This window comes from Sturnira hondurensis, unplaced genomic scaffold (genome assembly GCF_014824575.4).
Source record: "Sturnira hondurensis isolate 20B ecotype Veracruz unplaced genomic scaffold, ASM1482457v3 Scaffold0014384, whole genome shotgun sequence".
Classification (NCBI taxonomy): domain Eukaryota; kingdom Metazoa; phylum Chordata; class Mammalia; order Chiroptera; family Phyllostomidae; genus Sturnira; species Sturnira hondurensis.
In genome coordinates this window covers 14099555-14122320 of record NW_028087015.1, presented here as the reverse complement: position 1 = coordinate 14122320, position 22766 = coordinate 14099555, and the positions used below count along the sequence as shown (strand labels likewise).

The 22766-nt window shown below is 39.7% G+C and overlaps 1 protein-coding gene across 2 annotated transcripts in view; it reads left to right on the top strand.

Annotated features, from left to right (window-relative positions):
- Window positions 1–22766, top strand: part of SEMA5A (semaphorin 5A) — a 290042-nt gene that overhangs the window by 245416 nt on the left and 21860 nt on the right. For both annotated transcript variants that reach the window (XM_037062995.1, XM_037062997.1), the window contains exon 15: window positions 21155–21380. In XM_037062995.1, the coding sequence (XP_036918890.1) occupies window positions 21155–21380 (226 nt within the window). The remainder of the gene's footprint in view (window positions 1–21154; window positions 21381–22766) is intronic.

Sequence of the window (22766 nt, the reverse complement as noted above, 5' to 3'; positions counted from 1 at the left end):
TAACTTTCTTGGGTAATATTTCCATGGTACAACTTTATCCATGGTTTCAAACATGTAAACTACCTCATGTTTTTAATTATTTTTCTCTTTCAGTGAAAAAAAATCATGTTGATTTTATGATCTAAAGGGTGCTATGCAATATATGGAAAACCCTACAGACTCCTCCAAAAAACTATTGGAAACAATAAACATGCAGAGCAAAGTTGCAGGACACAAAATCAAAGTACAAAAATCCACTGCATTCCTATACATTGTACTAAGAATGAAATTTCAGAAAAAGAAATGGAAAACAGTTTGTTTTGCAATTCCAACAAGAAGAATAAAATTCCTAAGAATGAATTTAATAATGGATCAGAAGGACCTGTATACTGAAAACTACAAAGCATTATTAAAAGAGATCGAAAGAGACAATGAAATGAAGAGATAATCTATGGTCATGGGTTGGAAAAGTCAACATGTTGATATTACCCAATATGTTAAAATGTTCATATTACTCAAAGCAATATACAGATTTAATACAATTCCCATCAAAAAAATCCCAATGTCATTTTTCAAAGAAATAGGACAAAAAGTGAGATTTGTATGAGACCATAAAAGACCCTGAATAGCCAAAGCTATTGAGAAAAAAAGAAGAAGTCTTGAGAAAAATATAATCTCGAGAAAAAAAGAATAAAACCTGAGGTTTCACACTGCCTGACTTCAAATTATACTACAGAGCCATGATAATCAAAACAGCATGGTATTGGCAGAAAAACAGACACACAGTCCAATGAAATAGAATTGAGAGCCCAGAAATAATACCACCTGTGTATGGGCAAATAATTTTTGACACGGAAGCCAGAAACACACAATGGAGAAAAGAAAGCCTCATTAATAAGCAGTGCTGGGAAAATTGGAAAGCTACATGCAAAAGAATGAAATTAGATTAGTTTTTAACCCATGGCCAAAAATTAATTCAAAATGGATCAAAGACCTAAATATAAGATCTGAAACAATAAATTACATGGAAAAAAGCATAGATGCTAAACTTACTGATTTGACTCGAAAGGCAAGGGAAGTAACTGCAAAAATAAATCAGTGGAACTATATTAAACTAAAAGTTTTGTGCACAGCAAAAGAAACCACCAACAAAACAAAAAAGGCAATCAAATGAATGAGAGATGGTATTTGCAAACAATACCTCTGACTAGAGGTTAATATCCAAAATATATAAAAAACTCATACAACTCAACACCAGTCAAACAAACAGTGCAATTAAAAAATGAGCAGAGGACCTAAATAGACACTGCCCCCCAAGAAGACACACAAATGGCCAACAGATACATGAAAATGCTCAATTCCTCTAGATACCAGGGAAATGCAAATCAAAACTACAGTGAGATACCACTTCACATTCGTTAGAATGGCTATTATCAACAAGACAAGCAATAAGTGTTGGAGGGGTTACATAGAGAAAAAAGTTCTAATTCAATGCTGGTGGAAATGTAAACTGGTACAACCACTATGGAAAACAGTATAGAGGTTCCTCAAAAAAATTAAGAATAGAGTTACCATGACCCAGCAATCCTTTTTGTGGGTATGCCTGAAACACTGAAAATCATTTATTTGCTAATATATATGCACCCCTATATTCATTGCAGCATTATGCATGGCAACCAAGACATGGAAACAACCAAAATGTCCTTCTATAGATTATTGGATGAAGATAAGGTACATATATGCAATGGGATACTACTTAGCCGTAAAAGATGGAATACTGCCATTTGCAACAACGTGAATAAACCTTAAGACCATTATACTAAGTGAAATAGATCAGTCAGAAAGAGCTAAGAACCATGTGATTTCTCCCATATGTCAGATATAAACTGAAACTCATAGACACAGGCAACAGCGTTGTGGTTACCAGGGGGAAGGGGAAGGGGGTGTAGTGGGTAGTAAAGAGTAAAAGGGGCCAAATATACAGACCATGTGTCATAGAAGTGTACATTTGAAACCTAGATAGTCTTATTAACCAATGTCACCCCAATAAGCTTAAGAATAAATGAAAATAGAGGCAACTATCTAATTATAACTATATTCATGATGCTATGCATGCAAATCTCTCTGGCTGGCCCTTCAACTTTAGTAGGGGCTCCTAAACCTAAAAACCTTAAATTTAAGGTCAATCTTGCCCCAAAATATGTTATATGAATTTCAATTTAGCCATTTCAAAAAGAAAACATCCATCAGACTAATAAGATATGCCTTAATTTGTTTTTAATCTTATTAATCCCCCCAAAATAAGATAGTGTAAGATGTTAAAGCCAGGGACAATATTTTATGAATGACTGTATCCACAACTCAAAACAGAGTGTATAGGGCCTAAATGAATAGAATTATTAGATGTATGTATTAATCTTATTATGATATTTTGGGAAAATATTGCCAACATGTTTCCAATCAAAGTGATTATTTTTGTGACTATATTGTTTTTGTCCATTCTTTGGTTCTTTTTTATGGTCTCATATCAGGGAACATGTTGTGGTTCCTCTTTCACAAAGATTAACGTCCTGACTGAGCTGCCATTTAATTTTTTTTTCTGTGATATTTACTTATGAACATTTTTTTTTGTTCAAATTGTTAAATTATGTAAAATTCCTTCTAATTGGCCATATACATCTGCCCCAACTGAATCAAATTTAGCACAGAAAACCAGTATGGCTGCAGTAACAGTGTATGAAGCTCATTAAAATTGCTTTTGTTATTAGATTATAGTTGGCAGTGACCTTCCAAGACCTTATCAGGACCCCATAAGCAAGACTTAAGTACATGTAACTAATGCAGAGCACCTCATTAGAAAAGAAAATCTGACTTTAGTATTTTATTGTGGCAGGGATTCCAATATTTGACCTCCCTTTTGTAAATAATTCCAATGGCCCTGAGCCCTTTCAGGCCAAAATGCCTCATGTTAATCTAATGCTGTCTTACTTCCCTTGGTGCAATCCACGTGCACCAGCCTGAGTACAGTCAGCTCTGCTCCTTCAACAAACAGGTCTTAAACTTAAGTATGAGTGTGAGCCCCACCTTGGAGTGTGGGCTGGATGGAATGTGAGTCTGATTACACTGCTGTCCTGCACCTGAGACCTCTCAGCTGGGAAAGAGAAAGAATATTAACAACTAGGTAACATCAATTCTAGGTCAAAAGTGCCACATTAAATACCAACTACACTTGTCCAGCGGGTGGAAGGAGCCAAGCTTGTAGCTTTAAGGCCCCTGTACATGGGATGGGTTTCTCTGGGCAATCCTCATATCAGCATTTTAGAAGAAGTTACTTAGGTGTTTGGGGGGTTCCTGAGACCTAGGTAGACCAGTGGTCAATGGGACTTTGAATATCATTGTTGTCCCCAATAGATCACTTTCACAAAAGAAGGTCTGGCACTGGAATTTGCTGAGAATCTTGTGTTTCCCTGGGAGTGTGTGTGGGGGTGGCTGACCTCTGGCCCCAAGACTCTGAGAATGCCCCCCTAGGTACACTGAGGCACCCTCATTGTCTTCTGGCAGCATAGGGATTTGTCTGTGGACCTCCAGCACACTTGCCCTGTTTCCCATGCCCTGTGTCTCTCATTGGCACCAAGGGTCCTGCATCCTGCTCATCCTTTAAACTGGAAATGTCAGTGTTCTGACCATTGGCACTGATGTTCTGGTTTGTAGACCACAATTCCTGGGGCTGTTAGGAAGATGCAAAGCTCTGTGTGCCTCCATGGAAGGACTTGGCAGGGTTTTCTTGGGTCCACATGTTTTATATGACCTTCCTGGGGCTTTGCAAGCCCTGTCACTGTCACGTTTGTGTCCTCAGAGCCCATAGGTCATATTATTGCTAGATATGCCCCTTGAGTCATGGAATGAGAGGGTTCTGGCTAGGGGGAACTATTTCATCCTGAATCAAATTGTTAACTTTTAAAATTCTGGCACTGGACTTCTACCTTTAACCTGTATCTTTGCAAGAAAAAATATAGTTATGGAAATGATAATGTTTTTCGAAGTAGACGTTGTATATCTTGTTTCTAAGCAGGATTTACAGCTTCCTTTTTGTTGCTTTTATGCTGATATTTGCATAGGAGTGGCCTCTGAGTAGGTGTGGCTATAAGTTTATTATAGAATTAAATAAACTGGGCTTTACCTCAGTTACATGAAAGGAATCTGAATTAACTTTCACACAAGTACTAAAGTTAAAAATATGTTTTTCACATAGTTACAACAGGACAGGTATTCAAAAGAAAGTGTTATAATCCTTGAACTTTGTGGACATGTTATTTACATCTCTGAGGAGGACAGGTAATTTGCTTGGCACAGTTCTAAACTGTGAATTTTGTCCTTCTAACTGTCAGGGTGAAATGAAATCCTTGGTGAGCCTGAAGTTGGAGAAAGCTGGGTGAAGAGAGGGGAGGTGAGAGGGGAGGTGCCACAGCGATGCGCGGACACTGGACAGGGGACAGCCTGGGATTTTAGCTCCCAGGTATGGGTGCTCTGTCCAGGTGGCTCATCACTGCATCCTTAGCAGCTTCTTTTTAAAAAAAAATTAATTATTTTTCAAGTACAGTTTTCTATTACTCCCATCTCATCCCACCCCACTGTGCTCCCCCCTTCCCCCCATTTCCACCCTTCTCAGTTGTTGTCCATGTATCCTTTATATATGTTCCTCTAAATCCCTCCCCTATTTCCCCTGAAATTTCCTCCCCTCTCCCCTCTGGTCGCTCTCCCCCTGTTCTCTATTTCAGTGTCTTTGGTTATATTTTGCTTGCTTGTTTGTTTTGTTGTTTAGCTTCCTGTTAAAGGTGAGATCATATGGTATTTGTCCTTCAGCACCTGGCTTATTTCACTCAGCATAATGCTTTCCAGTTCCATCCATGCTGTTGCAAAAGGTAGGAGCTCCCTTAGCAGCTTCTCAGTGACTGGCACAGAGTGGCTGCTAACTGAGCAACATGAAATGTATTAGCAGCATTCAGATGAAGAGGGAACTGTCCCAAATTTGGGAGGGCAGTAGAGATCAAACATTCTCTCAGGAAGGCTCTCAGGAAATCATCATCGTATTTGAAATAACATGTGCAGAGAAGGGTCAGTTCAACATTTTAAGTTTTGTTTGTATCTCTCTCATTCAGACATTTGGGTGCCTTTTCTCAGGCCCCCTTTTGCACAGGGGACAGGTACAGGTATCAGAAGTTAGAGCCAGTTAGAACAGCAGGGGTTCTGAGCAGTAGACAGAGAGGGACATTCGTTGTAAAGTGAGGACTAATGCAGCAAGTCCAAGCTGGTATGTCCAGTACTTGAGTTGTTCGCAGGAGGATGCTGCCCCTGAGTGTTAGAAATGGTTAAGATCCAGGAGCACTGCTGACCCATAAGGTGCTGTTGTGTGGATCTGAGCAGCCTCCCTCTGGTGGTCACAGTGCCACAGGCTCCGGCCTTGGCAGGAAGACCACATGTGTTCACACATAGAACAGCCGCCTAGTGCAGAGGCTCATGGTTTAGGGGAAGAACAGGCTGAATAACGGCCCTGACACAGCCCCACTGCCAGGGTCTTCTTTTGTGCCATGCCTGTATTGTGCAACCTTGTGCAATGTTAATTCATTGGGATTTAAGTACAAGTGAAAGTTATACACAATAGTTACATTTCACTTAGGTTGTTTTGTTCATATTCATAATATGGCATTTATGATGGTCAAGTGGAAAATCTTGTAAGTAATACCTTTTATATTAATAAGATTAAGAGAAAGAATGTTATAGTCACTTTAATAGATGCAGAATAAATGTTTGATAAAAATTTAACAGACACTTATAATATTGATAGTTTTTAAGCAGTCAATAAATAGAGTGGATGGGAGCACCTTCAACCCTTTGAAGGATATCTGTTAAAGCATTATGGCAAACGTTATCATAGTGGTGAAGCATCAGAAGCTCTTTCACTAAAGTCAAGAAAAAGCCGAGCGTTTTCCTCTACTGTTTCCTGCTGTGCTGTGGATCGCAGCCCATTCAACACAGCAAGGCAAAGAAATCCAAGTTGTGAGTCAAGGATGGGAATAATTTATCCCAAGAATTCCTACCTGCTGTCCTGCCTGTGTCTGAGAGCTCAGAGGCTATTGCTCCATGACTGGTCACTGGATGGAGTGCGGCATTCACCTACAGGAATGCTGGGCACCTGGCAGCATGCTGAGCCCCTGCAGGTGGCCTTGGGGTGCTCACCTGGATGGGGGGCCTCCAACCCATTTGGACCAGAGCCTCTTGATCTTCATCAATTTGTGCACTGTTTGCTGACTCAACACTTATTCAGTATTAATAAAGAGTTTGAACAGCATTGAGGAAGAGTTTTCAAAGACCACACAAGAGCCTGTGACGTGCTTCTGAGGTGTGGACCCCACTCGCACCTGTCTGAGGAGGTGCCGGCAGGTGCGATGCTGGTGGGCAGCCTGTTGTGCCATAACCGCACGTGTCCAGGGCTCGCTAGCAGCAGAAAAATGAGACCTCGGGAGCCGCTGCCTTCACAAACCCCACGGCCTACCAGGGAGACCCTGTGCAAATGAGTCATCGTGGTGCTGCCTTCTTCAGAGGTTACTGTGCAGGGGACAGTGGTGCCACCAAGGAGGAAGTTGGCTTCCAGGCAAATTTAGGAGAAAGCAACCAGATGTCATGAAAGGCAGGAGCAGCAGAGCCAGAGGGGCCTGAAGCCACAGCATATGTTTGTGGTTCTTTCAGACATGTGGCCAGGACACAGCCCGTGCGGTGGGAGGGGTTGCGACAAAGCCGCTGACCTGATTTTCTGAGTTCTCTCAAAGGCCAGTGGTGGGAGCCACAGAAACGCAGTAGGAAGCGCTGATCAGCCCAGTGTTTTCCAAGATGGGCACCATGACGCACTGTTTGAAATCACTAGAGCCTTCTCAGTGCTATTCTCACCATAATTTTATGGAATTATATGTATTTTTTGTACAGTTGTATATTAAATTTTATAAATACGCATTTGGCCTTCTCACTGCTGGTGCCGGTCTCGCCCACCTGTGTGAACTCCTGGTGGAACAAGCCTCGCCTCTCAGGCCCCAGGCAGCAACGCTCTGTCTGAGCACGGGTTAGAACATTTAAGCCAAATGACACTCCCACTGAGGAACAGTCTGAAGGAAGAAAACTACATTTTTTCAATCACACTATAAGAGGAACCTTAGAGACGTACAGTCATCCTTATATCACTGTTTTATTCTATATACTAATATTTGTAGGGGATAGAGCAATTTAGAGATACTTTTGCCATATTTTTCGAGGGTAGGCACTTTTACTCAGCCACCTTATAGAATTTTTTGCCTAAATGAGTAGAAATTGAAGCAGAAATCAGTCAATGCTCTTGCTTAAATTTTGCAATGTGTCTAGAAGAGAAAAATGAATTTTAAACTCATCCACAGTATAGAGCTCTAAATATTTCAACTGGGGCATTTTCTATGAGCCTGGAAGATGGCTTTGAATAAGAAGTGCCCTTACACTGATGAAGAAAAGAAGCAACGTTCTAGAATGAGAGGTTTGTGGCTGCATTTGTTAGTTTAGGTGATCTTAATACATGAATTTCCAAGTAAGCGACTTCTATTATTTTCACATATAAAAGTATATTTATATCAGGACAGTAGGGGAAGAAAATATGTACAGTTACAAACTAAGGAATGCATGTAACTATGCATCAGGATACATGCATATCTGTGATTAAAATGGGGATTTGGAAGAAGTTTATCCACTTCATTATTTAATCATCATTTTATGTTTTAGGAATTTATAGCAGAGCGGTTTTCTAATCATAATTAAGTACATGAAAATTCATAATGTAGATCAGTCTTTAAACATTGATTTGAGCATTTACTTTTTTGTAGGAAACTTCTAAATAAATAACCTGTTATACCATTGCCATGTTAAGTATGTTAAAACCTAGATAGATTTATCTTATATGTTTGATTACAACATATTAAATAGTTTTGTTCTACCACAGACCTCATTTATGGGAAAGCATGCAAAAGTAGGTTTACAGTTGTGAGTACATGGAACTGTTTAATGTTGTATCATTATTTATTAATTATTGTATTATTTTCCACATGAACAACTGTAAACCTACTTTTGCCCCACTCTGTGCGAATGGTGGCAGCTAGGAGGAGGGCCAGGTTCACCAAGCAGGTGAGTGACGGGGATTCTGCCGTTCACCTTGGTGGCAGAGACTTTGATGGCTTCGTGGTGTCTGAATGTTCTCTTTGATATTTGCTCTAATGAGCTTAATCATCTATTTCCCAGACCATCACAAAGGTGAAAGTAGAGAGAGGACTTCGAGAAGTGGAGGCAGAGGAAGTAGCAGATGCCAGAGATGTGTTTAGGTTGTGTGTGTGCAGGGGGGATTCTAATGCCTCAGTGGTATTGTCCATAACAAGTGAATTTAATTATAAGCACAACACATTAATAAGCTATAAAGTTAAGCTCTGAGAGAGAATGTTATAAATCTTAGAAATAAACCCATCAAAAGCAGTCATAAAAAATTTAACTGTGTTATGATGTTTTCACTCCATTTAGAAAGAGTTTTCACTTTTGTGTGATCGTTTATTGGGAAGGATCATATGAAAGTCATGAATGCGTGTGACTGCATTGAGGTGGTTACTCGACAAAGAAAGGACAAAGCCTGTATCCTCAGGTTGGAAATGCGTCTATTTCTCCCGGCTTTGGGAGCTAGGACAATAGAATGTGATGGTAGACAGGGAGCTCCGCCCAGACCTTGCGCTTTGGAATTAACTTGTGATCACAAGTTCTAAGCAGGCCACCTTCATACTTTACTCTTTTCACTTGGATTATTACAGAGGCCCTGTGTGTACATTTGGAACATTGATAGAGCTGGGGCACAAACATTTTTAACTGGGCAAAGAAAAAAAATAAGGATGAATACTCAACTAATTTAACAACTCTTATTTTAACCAGAGGGTCTTTTATTTTCTGTGAGCAAGACTTTAAACTTTTTGAAGGTGGCTAAGGTTTCATTAGGGTTTTTATTTTGTTTTCTGTTAACAGTAGCATTCTACTAGTAGGGCACGGATCAATTTTGTCCGAATTGGTTACCCAGACAATTAAATTTGTAGGTGTTTCCCACCTTCAGTGTTGTGCTTGAGGAAGACAGTGAAACTTAGGGTGAAGCCGCTCGTTCAGGCAGAGAATCCCAGGGGAGTGACTCATGGAATCGACTACAGTGCCCTGTTATAGGAGGTCAATTCCCTCCAGCATCTTAACGCCCATTACACATAGTTGGTGTGGGGCTGATGGCACTTCCATGTCTCCCTTGAACTTCATGCACTTGCTTTCATCATTATTATCTAAGATCCTCTAGAGAGGTATAGATGCTGTAACAGTGATTATCGAAAAATGGATGAATAATCGAGTGGGTGGATAGGTAACATGATACTTCCATTTTCATAACTTAATTGAAAATGTCATTTGGGCCATATTACTTTGACTTTGATTTCAAAAATATAAAAATTTGAATTAAGATACTTAGGTTAGTACCCATAAGTTCTGATAGGAAACATTCATGATGTAAAAGGAATTTAATTAAACTGTTTGAATTATAAAAAGGAAGTTGTTTAAAGATTTTTTAAAAAGGAATGTAATTTCCCACAGTAAATTGGCCAAAAGAAGAGCAAAAAAAGTGCAATTTCTCATGAAAGATGTTGATAAAACACACATGTTTTTCATTTCCCAGATCCATTCAATGATGGGTTCCCAGTGTAGGGAGCCAAGAAAACACCCCAGAGTTCTAAATACTTCTCTACTGGTGAGATGAAATGACAGAAGGACTTTGACCTCAGCAGTGAATGTTCCAAATACATCATACACGCTATTGGGATTTTAGATTAAATAAAATGTTCTTACTGCTATGTTTCAGGGCATGAAATCTGAACTAATTATTTAAGGAAAATAAACTGATAAAAAGTTGTCTTCATATAAACTCAAATAAGAGCAAATTTGGAAGATAATTTTCCACTAGATGATCACATAACAGAAGGAGTGAAATGATGTACATGGAATCTTAGATACTTATTCTACCACTTAGAGACATCCATCCCCCTGTGTGTAACCGTGCTAGAATTATTATGGGCTCTTACGACCATCTGAATTCTGGGGGAGAGAATTTCTATTGATAAGCCTCGGAGAACTCCTAAAATTTTGTTTTCCATGTGCCATAGGTTTCCATGTTGCCTCCGTGCAGAGCAACAATGCTGCATATACGGAGTTCTCTGCTAATTACTATAAATGCATTATCTAGTTTAGCATTCCCAGATCATCATGATGTGTTTCCTTCGATGCTCATTTTACCAATGAGAAATTTGAGGTACTAGGTTATGGACGCGAAAGGGGTAGACCCCCCTGGACAGACCTGGTGGGCCATCTTGGTTATCACGCAGGGTCACAAACTGGGAAGTGATCCAAGAATGTCACATAGAACTTATAAATGAACTCAAAGGTGAAAACACTTGAGAAGCAAGACTGATGAAGTGCCAGCTCCCTACGCATCAACCACTCCCTGGAAAGCCCGCACCACCAGCTTTGAAGAGGGGGCATATTTCCAATGACTTCCCCTAAGAGCATGAACATGGAGATTTCAGTGGGCTAAGGACATAGAACATTTGACGTGGGCTATGGATTTTATGCACGTAACACTCCATCCTCAATCTTTCAAGTCGTGGCGGTTTGGTAGAAGACGGGGATCTTCTGCACAACCTCAAACCTGCAAAAATACACCCTTGTTTTCAGTCTTGGGTCAGTGAAGTTGATTGTAAAGTCAGTCGTAGGACCACGAAATCACTTTCACCTTTTGGGAACTTGTTTGATTTCAGGTAGCATCCTCCCGGACAGCATTTACTCACGTGTGGTCTGCGCAGTTACTCAGTTCTGGTTCCTCAGGAAGGGCTGAGGAAATGCCTCCCGATGAGCTCAGATCTCTCTTGCTTTAAAGAAACCCATTTAACTTTGTGGAACCCAGGGCTCCTCAGCCCTTCCAGACGACAGGTGCTTTCCTCTGTAGCACCCACGTAGTACCCAGAGACACACTTTAGGAAAAGCTCTTTCATGGGATGAATGGAACACCATTTAAATTCTGTGTATGCCCTTAAGTCACAGATATTTACGCAACACACTACACTCACACATACAACTTTAAAGGAATTGGTAAAACTGAAACTCAGACTGCTGGTCAACACACGTGGACTTTGTCACAGTTCTGCAAAGCTGAATTAAAAACAAATTCCACATGGGGCCGGGCACCTTTAATAAAACATGAATTCTAACAACAGACCTCGACTTGGCAGATAACCTGTGAGGCTCTCATCAACACTTTGAATTTCTTGTGCATTGTTAATAGCAAGTAGTGGTCATTTTTTTAAAGAAAAAAACTAACCAAGATTTTCTCATAAGAAAATTGGAGGAATATCAGAGCGGGAAGGTAATGAGTTTCTGGTGAAAGAAAATCCCTTGTCAGTGGGAGGCCAGACTGAGAGTCAAAGGAGGCAGGAGATAAAAAAATTCAGCTTCATTTGAATCATCCAATAAATTGAATCCTTGGCGTATTGGACAAAAAGCAGGGTAATAGAATTGATTTATACACACACACTCACATATATACAAAGAATACACATGTATATATTTTACACAGGTATTAATATTATAGTGCCCTGTAACAAATTAGAATAAATTTAGTGTCTTAAAACAACATTTTTATCTCTCACAGCTCCAGGGGTGAGGAGTCTCAGCCCTGTGTAACTGGTTCCTCTGCTCGGTGTCTCATAGGCTAAATCAAGGTTTCTTCCAAAGTTGCAAACTTTTCTGAAGCTCAGGGTTCTCTTTCAAGCTCTGCGGTTGTTTGCAGGACTTAGTTCTTGGCAATTTTGGCACTGAGGTCCCTTTTTCGTTTCTGGCTTTAAGCTGGAGGTCCCTGAGCTCCTGGGGGTTGCCCTCAGGCCTCAGCCACGTGGCCGTCTCACAATGTGGGAGCTAACTTCTTGCAAAGTGAGCTGGAGAATCTCTCATGCACTACAAGGTGTTCTAGTGTTACAGAATCGAATCAAGATAGCCATTAGTCCATCACTTGCCCAAGACCCACCCAAACCCTCAGAGAAAGGATTACACAGGGCATTGTACCCAGGTGGTGGGGATCTTGGAGGCATCTCAGAATTCTGCCTGTCATAGTCTATGAGGGGATGCATACTCTCACTGTAACCATAATTAAGGAACCAGGCTGCAGGTGACTGATGGAAAACAGACTAGCTGCTCACAAGGCTCCAAGTAGGACTACTAGGCTGTGGGGCCCAAAGACACCCAGCCCTGCAAAGCTGATGAGATGCAAAAGAAAACCGAGTAGTCTGGATCTTCGTAAGACATCTTCAGAAATTTTACCAATTGAATAGCAAACTGAAGAAGCTGTTACAACTCTTGTTCTGTCCAAAGTTCGTTGGGTACAAAAAGACATCCAAATAATCTAAGAGAGGAAAATGACATTTAAATTTTTTTGTAATCTAAGAGTAGGGAAAAACAAGTTATACATACATGTTTATCAATGCCATTTGAGTTGCATTTATTCATAGTATATTTCTCAAAAGTTCAAAACTTAAATTACTTTAGAAATTAATTTATACATAAAATAAATATTTACTTATCAAATGTAGTCTAATCTCCAGTCGTTTGTAAAACATTCACTAACAGTTGTCTATGCTGCTAAATAATTGTTTCTGATGAAATACATGTGTTATATATTTTTTTTCATTAGGGTTTGCTGAGGCCACAAAAGTATGATTGTAGCCTGTGTCTTCATGATTAAATTGTCTCTAACCACTGTATTATTCTAACTTGGGTTTACATTTTCTTGCCAAGAAATTAAATCATTGTAACTCACACAAGTGTGACTATGTAACTATAACCATAACATCCAAATACTCTGATTATAGGGAGCAGTTCTTTCTTTTTTTACTTCTTGTTTTTCTTAGAATTGTATATGTGTGTTGATTTTTTTATACACACACACACTCTCACACATTCTGTTCTACTAATAAAACAGATAATTATTTGCTGCTTCTTTTGTACTAACAAGAATCTAGGGCAGCTACCTCTATGTTTAATTTACAAGTAATGCCCTATGAGTTATCCTGCCTGAATCTTTAATCTGTAATAACACAACCTCAGTTGGGTGCTGTTATTTACTCTGGTCCTTTTAAAATCCTCATTAGAACTCTTAAAATATATACAAATTATTATATTCTTCTGAAGCAAGTATATCACCATTAAACACTGTCCCTTGAAAAATGGAGGAGTGGAAATAAAAGGTGGACTCCCTTGTTCAAGGTCACCCCTTTGAGTCATTGGTTTGAGAAGGAAACATTTTACCCAATGATCGATTTTCACTTCTCACTGAAAGTACTTTGCCCTCTTATGGTAAGGTATTTGTCAGAAAAAAAAGTGAATAAAAGGTGCCTGAATTCTCTCAGCTACTAAAGATTTAAGGCATTGTAATTAGAGAATAAAATAAAGTAAAATGTATCTTCGTATTTGAGATAGAAGTGTGTAGAGTACCCACAAATCATAGCCTCTGCAGTGACGATGTTCGGTGACAACGCCACTTTTCTAATTACTGTGGGCTTTCTACAATGTTATAAAAAGGAGTGCCCAAAATAATGTGCAAGGAAGGGAGCCAGCTTTATTTATATACATATGCACATGTATAACCTTGCACACACATGTCTTTTCTTAGTATGAAAGAGAGATGCTTGCTTTTCTGCACTTAGAAGAATGCAGGCTGATTGCTTGTTGAGAGTAAATGCACCCATTTGAAAGCCCCTGAGACGTTCAGCACAACCTGATCCTACTTTGGAACCAGCAGTGGTGCCAGGGAGGGAAGATGCATCCACACCAGGCTTTACCCTGTAGTGCAGAAGCTCCCAGGCGGAGGAGGCCCTCGTGCAAATGGGCAGAGTAGTTAAGGTTCCTGAGGGTGGCATGGTGAGACCGAGGCCACTCAGAGGAGACCTGCTGAAGTACAAGCAGTCACTGCATAGAACGGTGGAATTTTCTTCACAGAGACATTCACTCATTTCATTACAAAACTGCTTTGCGTTTAACAATATTTCTGTTTTACTTTATTGAGTTTTTATAACCAGTAATTTTAATGGAAAGAAATTTTTTGGAATATTCTTAAAATTCTCTAAATCATCAGCTTCTGTTGAGAGTAGCAAAGGTAGACTCTTGTCTTCTCACATTTTGAGTATCAAGTCGTTCACCTTCTATGAACCAGATGGAAGTGCATGCACTCACTGTTTATCAGATTGAATCAAAATCAAGTAAAATCTAAATCAAAATCAAAACCAAGGTTGTGGATCCCAAAATGGTTTTAATGTTTTGAGATCATCTTGTCTAAGCCCTCCTTTGGCATTTGTTGGGATTTGTTCCAAATCTGTGTCCTTCTCCAAAGTGTATACATTGAAATCAATACCCAGTGGGATGGTGTTTGGAGGTGTTAGATCTTGCGGACGGAGCTTTCATGAATAGGATCAATGCCCTCATTAGAGAGGCCCCACAGAGCTCCCTTTCCCCTTCTGCTAGGTGAGCACCCAAGATGAGGTCTGAGACCCAGAAGATGACCTTCTCTTGACCACACTGGCACCGTGATCTTGGACTTTCAGTATCAGAATTGTGAGAAACAAATTTCTGTCATTCAGATGCCACCCAGTTTGTGGGGTTTTATTACAGTCTAGAATGGACCAAGACATGTTCCAAGTGTTCAAAGATTTTCAGAGGGTTAGACAGTGACTAAAAGTGTCCTTGGGGCTGAGTTCCCATACCAAGCCCTCCTGAGACTCACAGCCTCCTCCAAATCCCATGGAAGGTGATTAAAACTCCTTTATGTTCAAAGACCCGTGTCAACATGAAAATGCTGTGCAGCTGAAGAAACTTATTGTAAGATAAATAAGATTCTTTAAAAAATGCAGTTGATACACATGTAGACATGGACAGTAACTTAAAGTTGCTATACTGGGTAGTTTTGTAATAGGAAATGACATTTCCAGGTGAACGTGATGACAAGGAAAATTGGACTTTATGCACACTTTGTGCTTATGAAGCATTTACCTATAAGTACCTGGTAGTTATAGTAAGCCCCAAATACTCAAACATGAATGCCATAAAAATGGAATTTTAATGTGTGCAGGTACATGTGATTACCGCCATTTTGAATATCATTTCTAAATGAGCAAGGTAACCACCACTTACGAAAAAGACACTTGTGTTTCTGTGACCATATAGTTTTAATAACTTTATTGCAGTTCGATTGGCATGTGATAAACTGCACGTGTATAAGTATAAAATTAGGTAGGTTTTGACCCATGTGTATTTCCAGGAAACCATTGGCACAACCAAGAAAATGGGCGTGTCATCAACCCAGAAGATTCCTCGTTCCATTTGTCACCTCTTTCTCATGAACATCTGTGTCTTACCCTTGGAGAAACTGAACTGCCTTCCGACCCTATATTCGTTTCATTTTCCATAATTGTATACGTGTTATTTCTTTTTTCGTTGGCTTCTTTCTCTCAGCATAGTTATTTTCAGATTCTTCTATGCTCTTGCACATATCCGCAGTACCTTTCTTCTATTGCTGAGTAGTATTCTGCTATTTTGATATAAGATGAATTACTTAGATACTCACCTGCTGATAGACACGGAATTTTTCCCACTGTTTGGCTATTACAAGTGGAGCTGTTGTGAACATTCATGTGCAAGTACATGTTTGTATGGACATGCTTTCTTTTCGGTAAATATCTAGGAGGGAACTGGCCTGTTCATATGATAAGTGTGTTCATAAATTTTTAAGAAAATGTCAAATAGTTTTCAAAGGGACTGTGCAATTTTCTAATACATTCCTACCAGCAAGGCATGAGGAAGAGTTCCTGTTGCTTTGCAAGCTCACCAGCATTTACTATTTTCCAGGTTTGGTTTTGTTTTAGCCATTTTAATATGTAATAGGTGTGTGGTGATTTACTCATGGTTTTAATTCACTTTGTCTAAAAAAATTATCTTATTATCTTAGCATGCTTATTTTTTGCCATCTGTATATCTTCTTTGATGAAATGTCTATTCATAACACTTAGAAGTTAATTGTTGAATTTTACTTTTTCAAACATAATGAATATGAGTCTTTTATTAGATATGTGATTTGCAGATATTCTTTCCTAGTGTGTTGCTTGATTTGATTTGCTTAATGGTGTCTCTCAAAGAGCATAACTTCCTGATTTTGATTAATTCAATTTATTTCTATTCTTATATGAATGATACTTTTGGCATCGTATCTAGAAAATGTTTGTTTAACCTATGGAGGTTCTCCTGTTTTCTTCTGTAAGGTTCGTGGTATTAGGTGTTGGTCTATGACCCATTTGAATGTGTTATCATTGATGAAGCAAGTTACTGATCAGAGCTATTACATGTGGCTATCCAATTGTCCCAGCACCATTTGCTGAAAAGACTCTAGTTTCTTCACTGTATTGGCTTTGTATCTTTATCTAAAATGAATAAACCATATATGTGCAGGTCTATTTCAGGGCTTTCCATTCCATTCCTATGCTTAATTTTTATATCTTGATGCTAACATCACAGTGTCTTGATTTACTTTTTTGAAAGAAAAAATCAAAAGCAAAGCTGGAGGCCTCACTTAACCATTGAGATTTGTTCACCAAATTTATGCAAATTCCCCTTGAATGGGCTTGTTTGTGAATTGATCAATATGATTTATCCATTCATTCACAAAGATAAGTGTTGCTGTACTTAAGATTGGTAATGGGAAATAAATATGACAAAGTTCTTGCTCTTGACAAACTTGCAGTCTATTAGTAGAGGCAATCTAAACTAGGCAATTAAACTTGAGTAAAATACAGGCTTTGACTACATGAAACAGGCCTGCAGTGGGGGTGGCTGGAATAGAAATGAAACCATTAAGGTGGGGAGGGGAGAAAGCACATGAGGAGCCCCGTCTGTAGGACTTGACTGAGCAGTAAGGGTGAAGCATCAGGGTGCCTCCTGGATTTTGGGATGAAACTTAAATGGATGGTCTTACCACTTTTAGCTGAGTCAGAGACTACCCAGGGAACAAGTTTGGATAATTGTTTGAAATTGCTTTAGTAACCACTTTTTATATTTGTTTTCTTTGCTGTTTATTTTTCGTCCTTACAAGTTTTAGTCCTTTAAAGTCTACTTCAGCTTTACTGAGATATAATTGACATATAACACTGTGGAAGTTTAAGGTGCCTCATGTGCTATTTGATACATTTAATAAATTGCCAAAATGACCACTACAGCGGTAGCCGACACCTCTGGCTCATCACATAGTTCCCATTTCTTTTGGGGGTGATAGCATTTAATATTTACTCTCTTAGCAACACTTGAATATACTTTATGACACAGTCATGTGAGTTATAGTCACCATTTTGTACAGTAGATCCCCAGACTTGTTAACCCTCTACCTGGAACTTTGTACCCACTGCTCTACTTTCTGTTTGTCTGAGTCTGTCATTTTTTAAAACTATAGTTGGCATGTAATAGTATAATAGTATATTAGTTTCAGGTGTTTATCTTTTTTTATATTCCACATTCAAGCGATATCATACAGGACTTGTCTTTCTCTGTCTGACTTATTTCACTTAGCACAATGACCTCAAGTTCTGTCCAAGTTGTCGCAAATGGCAGGATTTCCTTATTTCTCATTACTGAATAATATTTCATTGTGTGTGTATAGTTTATATATTAAATTGTATATATACATGGGCCAGCAGAAGTAACACCTGCATTAGTGTGTTTGGTAGGTTAATGATATGGGTGTAATAATTTATAGTTTTAATTTGAGCATTTTACCTAAAATGTCATATGGTCACCAGTGCTTGAGTGTGGTATTGTTCTGTTACAGAATTACATGCTTAAGATTCTGTAACAAAGAAGAGGTGTTATTTGTGTCAGACCCTGTATATTATATATGCCCCGTCTCCTTTATTCTTTCATCCCTTGTTAGAGACGAGGTTGTTTGTATACCTTGTCCATCATGAGCAATGCAGAAATGAGTGTGGGAATGCGTAGATCTCTATGAGATCCTAATTTCATATATGTCCAGATGTGGGACTAATGTCAGTAACTGCTCTTACTTAATATTTGCCACCAGAATATTAAGAATCCTATGTGGCAAGTTATAGTGATTAGCTCCTGAAACTACTTTGAAAATAACTTCTTTCTGTAACATTAAATGTCGTGCTGTTCAAGTTCCATTCAAATGTGAGGACTCAGAGCAACAGTTCAAAAGTAAATTGTAGCAAACAGAGCTATATAATTATGCACTATTCACTTGAATCACTTCATAATTTTAGTCATTAATATAAAACTGATTGGTCATATCACTTCTCAGCACTAAATAATCTCATATTTTAAGTAAATGCATCATATGAAACCTCAAAAAGCAGTTGAAAATGGAAAGTCCTGTGTCTCCTGTTAACAGCTATGCTGTGAGGAGCTAATAAAGAAAAGAATGGATTTTGTTATCAGAGGTTTAGGTCTAATGAGCCTGAATCGACCTTCTTCGTCGTTGAGCTACGCCCACCTCTGGTACACGTGCCCCGTGTCCTGCTGGGCTTGTCACTGCCACACTGCAGGCCTGGGGAGCTCCCAGACAAGGGGTACTGCATTCCTGTCATGTGGCTTCCATTTCAAGCGCAAGTGAGGCAGCTCATATGTGTTCTGTCTAGTTTCTCACATGATCAGGTTTATGGCCTGAATGGGGGCTATTTTTTCATTCGGGAGGCAGCATCCAAAAGATGCCATAATAAAAAATGCTATAAACAGAGGGACAGGTAGTCATCTATCTTGCAGTGGGTGTTGGTGTGGAGCCAAGCAGCGCCTGTGGGCCGGGGGAGGTCAGGGGAGAGGGCCTGACATCCGAAGAGCAAGGAAAACCACTTCACACACTTTCTGTCAAAACCCTATGGTGTCTCCTACATGGAGAACGCTGGGGTATTGTCCCATGTGAAAAGAATAAAACAGATGGATTGCAAGTGAAAAAACCTAGTTAGAGTAATCAGAATAATGACAGCACCTTGATTTTAGTAGACTTCCAGGTAAAGCTGGTGGTGTGGACACACATGAGTACTTTCACTCTTATTGGAAATTCACTAATAAAACATTGAAGGGCCTTTTTTGTTTCAAACAAGAAACCCACAAAGACAACTTTTTTACTGTGAGTACCGGACAGGGGTGAATTGATGGCATACTCATAGAAACTAAACAACCACCCCCCAAACAGATCAGCTCTTGGCTTGGATCAGAAGGGAACTGGACAGGAAACAGAAATCAGTCACACTGTAGGTGCGGAGAGTGCGCACCTCATGCTAAGGGCAAGCACGGGATTTTGACCTAGCCAGAGGTGTAGCATAACAGTAGTAAGACCACTGGAGATGCAAAGGCTGTGTCAATGATGAAGACACATTGAGCAGGGTAGGAAATTAAGAGCTAAATCCCCGCTTTCCTCAGTGCAGGGGGAATGGATGGTGCCTGAAGGCAAATTCTCCCTATCTCTTGCTCTGGACAAATATCCAAATGTCTACCAACTATTGATGGGGGACAGATGGAACAGTTCTCTTTTTAATACAGCTTAGAGAGCTGTTTAACTCTTATTTTATATGTGTGTTTTACATCAGTAAAAATCATTTTAGAACTATGGCCGTAACTGAGTGTGTGGTGTGTTGTGGGTTTTCCTCCTGAGAAAGCCTCCTTCATTGTCAACGGGAGCAATGATGACGTTGTGCTCTGTCCAAAGATGAACCCAGTAACCCTGGCATTTTGCCCTATTTCTAGAGACATAATGTTCAAAATTATTGCTAAATAAATATTCCAGTGCTTCTGATGGATCTTCATAATTGTAGCCTTAAATTCCAACCCCCGACACACACCGTGCCCCTTTGCCAGATCTTCAAATCTTTCCCTTCAGCTCCCAGGACTCTGCAACCTGTGTGCAAGGGAGATACCTGGTAGTGAGGGAAGGGAGGAGAAACTGACAGATGTCACTGAGGCATTAACCAGGGAAATCTTGTGAAAACTTCTTATCAACACAAAGTTATTACATACTGTGTTATCCTTTGGATACTTCCCAGTCTAATACTTTGAACCTGTGATTAAAACAGCTTAAAGCACTCATTAATCACAAACCGAACATACTGTCATCCAAAAAAACAAGTCATGGTCCCACCATTTTCACTTTAATCTTCCAAAGAAGACAACTAAATTTAACATTAGAATATTTAGTACTTTGGGTTACTTATTAAGTGAAAGAAATGTGATTTTTATGGGAATCATGATTTTTATTTACAGTTACATTTATTGTCTCACTTTCATTGTTGACAGAAAAGAAATTGTGCAGATCTGTTTTCTCTGAATCATTTTTTATTTTTATTTATTTGATTTAACTTTTTTATTGTTGTTCAAGTACAGTTGTCTCCACTTCCCCCCTCCACTCCCACCTGCCCCATCCATCCTGCCTCCCACCCTCGATCCTATCTGACCTTGTCTTTGTCCATGGGTACTTTATACATGTTCCTTGATGATCGTACCCCTTTTTCTTCCTGTTACCCTGGTCCCCCCTCCCTCCTGGTTACTGTCAGTTTGTTCTTTATTTCAATGTCTCTGGTTATATTTTGCTTGCTTGCTTGTTTTGTTGATTAGGTTCCACTTGTAAGTGAGATCATATGGTATTTGTCTTTCACTGCCTGGCTTATTTCACTCAGCATAATGCTGTCCAGTTTCATCCATGCCATCACAAAGGGTAGGAGCTCCTTCTTTCTTTCTGCTGCACAGAATTCCATCATGTAAATGTACCATAGTTTCTTGATCTTCTCATTTACAGATGGGCATTTATCCTTTTGAAGCTGACTTGAACACTGAACATTCTCCTAAATACCCCATTTAATAAAAATGTGTTTTAAACCTCGTAGAGTAGTTAATTGGGTATCTTATGCCCTGAGGTTTTAGAGAGCCCTGTCTTTCACAGATAGAACAGAACCCTGGCTCTGTATATGCAGTATGGTGAACACACACCATGCCTTTTCTATCCCAGGAATACCAGCCCTGTAACACCAACTCGTGCCCTGAGCTGAAGAAGACCACGCCCTGGACGCCCTGGACGCCTGTCAACATCTCTGACAATGGAGGCCACTATGAGCAGCGATTTAGATACACATGCAAGGCCCGCCTGCCTGACCCAAACTTGCTGGAAGTTGGAAGACAGAGAATTGAAATGCGTTACTGCTCTAGTGATGGAACCAGCGGCTGCTCCACGGATGGTGAGTGGGGACTCCGTGGGGGCTGACCCACTTCCACAGACTGGCATGTGATCTGTTCTGTAAGTTCACCGAAGAGAGAGGGGGATTTTTCCTTTTGATGAGTTTTGGTTTAGCAAGCTTTCTAACAATGATGCCTTTAGAGAAGAACTGGCTTTGTAGCAAATTGATTGGAAACCCTTACTGTAAAAATTTACTGGTAGTTACATATTGAGATGATCTTGTGAAGTCAACCCTGAAAATAGCACAATATTTATAGAAGGTGCGCAATAGTTTGTGGGAGATTTATTTAGTATCAGAAAATATTATAGAAGGGTGACTGTGACCTTCTGTAGTTCTTTTGACACTAAATTTTGCAATAAGCCATTCTTTTATCTCAAAACTGGACAAAGAAAACAGAATTGCATCTCTGTGTTTATATATATAAAGGATTTTTAAGACTGCAGCATATGAGAAACCTTCAATAGTCTTTAAAATTGTTTTGCTCCTTGTACATGTGGTATGGAACCTGGCTCGTGAGGTCTGCCACATTGTGGATGAGGCACAAGAAATTCACACAGACTATTGAGTCCTGGGGAGGAAAAGAGACAGCATAGCTTTTCCCTCAAGGGAAGAAAAGCCTTGGCCCTTGCCATGAGCAGCCTTTATTTCTTTTCTGCACACATTACATGATGGTCCTCATTTACTATGCATAGGTTCGCTTCAGGTGGTGACCTTTTACAGAAAACAAAGGAGCCAATGCTTCTAATCACATCACAGAAGAAGGATATTTGCAAATGTAAAGGGAACAGTGGTTGAACTAGTTACACTCCATACTGGGGAGTTTTAGCATGGATTTTAGGAAGTTACAGTAAGCACTTTCTGTCTGAATTCAGGGTGAGGGAGTTTTAACAAAAGCATTCTCATAGCAGTCTAGGTACAATGCAGACCTGATTCCCGACGGGAGAACCTATCTGTGGACCTGGGTCCTGTGCATCTCTCAGTGGGAGCTGGGCCCATGCAGTGCAGAATAATCTCCTACATACGTGTATAAACAAATTCCTTTAGTGGCGTATTAACAGTGTAGGGTGAGCTCTAGGGTAGACCAGAAAGTCCCTCCTCTGCCTGGGCATTTCTGCGTCCTTCTTTATGTCTTCTATCACTGTCATCTCATGAAACAAAATTTGACCAATTCTAAAAAGAAACAAGTGCTCACATAGGAGTCCTGGTAGCAGTGGCAGTAATAGCTTGCACTAGACCACTTCCCAACATTTCTCAGCACTCCTGTGTTTATAATTCTACCTTATCCTCCCACCACACATGTGATAGAGAAAGTGTGATCACCATCAACACCACTTTTAGAGAAGGCGCGTTAGACTTGGGGGAGTTGGCCTTGAGGAACCACAAAGC